General features: G+C 29.3%; 1 protein-coding gene across 1 annotated transcript in view; it reads left to right on the forward strand.

Moving 5' to 3' along the window:
- The first annotated feature begins 311 nt into the window (after positions 1-311).
- Positions 312-3,017, forward strand: part of LOC106681369 (serine/threonine-protein phosphatase 6 regulatory ankyrin repeat subunit B-like) — a 14,090-nt gene continuing 11,384 nt past the window's right edge. Inside the window, exon 1 of the mRNA XM_024359857.2 lies at positions 312-377. Within this exon, the coding sequence (XP_024215625.2) occupies positions 321-377 (57 nt within the window). The 5' untranslated portion in view covers positions 312-320. The remainder of the gene's footprint in view (positions 378-3,017) is intronic.

Below are 3,017 nucleotides of genomic sequence, written 5' to 3' on the forward strand. Positions count from 1 at the left end.
ATGTGTTAAAACTTATTTCTATTCAAGCAGGGTGACAAGTGAAGCTTGTGTGATAACAGAGCTACACCATATATTTTAAATATAATCTCCATTTTATTTAATCCATCTGATGACATCGGAAGGATAAACATAAGATGTGATGTAATTTCTATGGACATATTTTTAGATTATTATCCTGGTCAGTATCTAGAATGGAAATAGCATCAGGATTACACACCGCTGTCCTCTCGAACTGCTGTCAGTGCGGGGGGGAGAGGAAAACCGGTCCACTCGGCCACGCACAGCAGCGATATTGTATAATCAGTCTTAGCCGAGCAGACATGTACCTCTGCCTTCTCTATATCATCCTCTACTGTATCCAGTACCTCGCTGTGTCTGTAAGTATATAATATATAATATATACTTACTATATATGTGTGTGTGTATATATATATATCTAGTAATATAATAATAATGTTTAAATAAATAAAATTTTGTCCATTTTAGTCTCAAAACATTTTTTATTCCTTTATAAGTCCGACGTTTCGGCCATCCTCAAGGACAATCTTAATACAATTTTAGAACCAAATCGTTCAAAAAACACTTTATGCACGCTATTCTGCCCAGATCATTTATATCAGTACACAAATTAACCCAATGAGTCAAATTTTCATATTAAATCAAAAATTAAAATTATTTATCACAGCAACATTTGTTGATATATCAAATATTATTGTGATAAATAAATAAATAATTTTAATTTTTAATTTAATGTGAAAATTTGACTCATTGGGTTAATTTGTGGACTGATATAAATGATCTGGGCAGAATAGCCAAAATCAAGTTGTTTTTGAAAAGATTTGGTTCTAAAATTGTATTAAGATTGTCTTTGAGGATTGCCGAAACGTCCGACTTATAAAGGAATAAAAGATGTTTTGAGACTAAAATGGATAAAAATTTATTAATTTAAACAATATGATAGTCTGATGGGGACATGAAAAGAGCCTGTGTAGTGGGTTTTTCATTTTTATCTGAAACTTTATTTCATTTCAAAACAAAACAGGAAGGTAGTAGTTGAATCTTTGACTGTATGACTTGAGTTAAACTATGTGATATTTGATAAATCTATTTGAGATCAAAATGACATTTTTGTGTACATAAACTCATAAATAGTCTTCGCTCTTTGTTTTTCTGTTGTTTTTTTTTTTTGTTTACACAATTATTTAATATTTGTAAATATTCAAAATTTATTACATATACAAATGATTGACAGTATTATTTAAGATTATTCAGAAGATGGTCGGAGATGAGGTAAAAATAAAATAAAATATAGTTAGTAACTATTTATCTGCCTATGTTTTGTTCCACGGTGGCCTACCCTCCCTCCACTCTCTACACTTCCGATTTTTAGTCACTGTTTCGAAATCACTTAACCAGTACAGGAGGGTGGTCCTGATTTATTCTTCACTTATTTATTATTTTATTTTTTTTATTTTTATTTAATCTTAACTTAATTCTTTATTATCCGTCTTTCAGTGTGTTAAATTTTGTTTTCTTATATCTGATTTTCTATTTCTACGTGTTATAAAGGCTCCTGTTCATTTTTAATCTAATAGTTGCGTATTTTTTAAATATTACCATTGTTTATTTTGTATTATTATAAATTTATTAAAAATTTTTTTTATATTCATATGTATATAATTTTCTTTTCACTTGTATTTGCATAATTTTAACCCTACCTTAATTTACCTTTTTGTATCTTTAATATCCTGCTATGCCAAAATATGTTCAGTTGTTTTTGTATCATTTTAGCCTTGATGAAGCTCTAAGTGGTGCGAAACGTCGGAAATAAGTAGTTGCTAACTATTTTTGTTTTCTTTTGAACGTACCTCCGATTACCTTCTGCATAATTCAAAATATACAGAGTAGTGTAAAAAACAAAATAAAAAAAAGTTTTTCGGATTTTTTGCTTAATACGTTCTAAAGATAGTATAGTTTCAGCACAGAGAGCGGCACACCTTAATTTTCTATAATTTTCCATCGAACAGATGTGCCAGTATTATTCTGTACTCAATCCTTCTAGAACAAGGCAATAAGATTAGCTGGTTCATCATTTTATAATTTTTTTTAAATCGATATCATGAATAATTATAATTATAATAATGTGCTGCTAAATTCGACAAAATGTTCAAATTTGTTCAGTAAATCAAAAATCTTCTTTCGAAAAATTGTATTACTCAATCAAAGTGCTTTATTAGTACTATGGATAGGAGGAAGAACGAAAAATGTTTGATAAGAACCGCAGTTCTTCTTTCAAAACGAATGGACTGTTGTTCGAAACTAATAACAGCTTTTACTTTTATAGCAACTAGTGTTGTTGTAAGTTCGGTTTTTCGTTAAAACGGTAATACACAGTGAAGGTAATGTCCTGTTTGGTTTACTAACCACAAACACCATTACGTTACCTCTTTTGTTGAATTTATTTCTTCATTTTGTTAAAGTGCTTGAATGACTAGTCAACTATTTTTATTATATATATACATAGTTGACCATAAAACTTAAATATAAGAACAAATAATTTTTAACTATTTAATGTCCGAAGTTTAACTCTATTGATCTGTTTAACCTTTGGCTTAGAACAGCCCTGATGAAGCCCTGCAAAGTGGGGCGAAACGTCAGACATTAAATAGTTAAAAACTTTTTGTTCTTTTTTGACCGCAACCTAGACCATATTCTTATATTTTTATTTTATTTTTCTCATTACATTATAAAACTTTGGATTTTACATAACATTTTTTACAACAAATAAAAAATAGCCAATTATAGATCACACATACTTTTCAGTTCATTCATTATTTATTTTACTGGAAGATTATTGATTGACCGTGTGTAAAGATGAAAGGAATATGGTCCGAGTACGGTCAAAAAAACTCAAATAGTAGAATTATACTATTTTATTGAGCCAACGTTTCGCCCCACGTTGCAGGGCTTCGTCTGGGCTAAAAAAGATACAAACACATAGTTACAAAAGGAAAAAA

Source organism: Halyomorpha halys, unplaced genomic scaffold (genome assembly GCF_000696795.3).
Source record: "Halyomorpha halys isolate HHAL.00 unplaced genomic scaffold, Hhal_1.1 Scaffold331.1, whole genome shotgun sequence".
Lineage (NCBI taxonomy): Eukaryota > Metazoa > Arthropoda > Insecta > Hemiptera > Pentatomidae > Halyomorpha > Halyomorpha halys.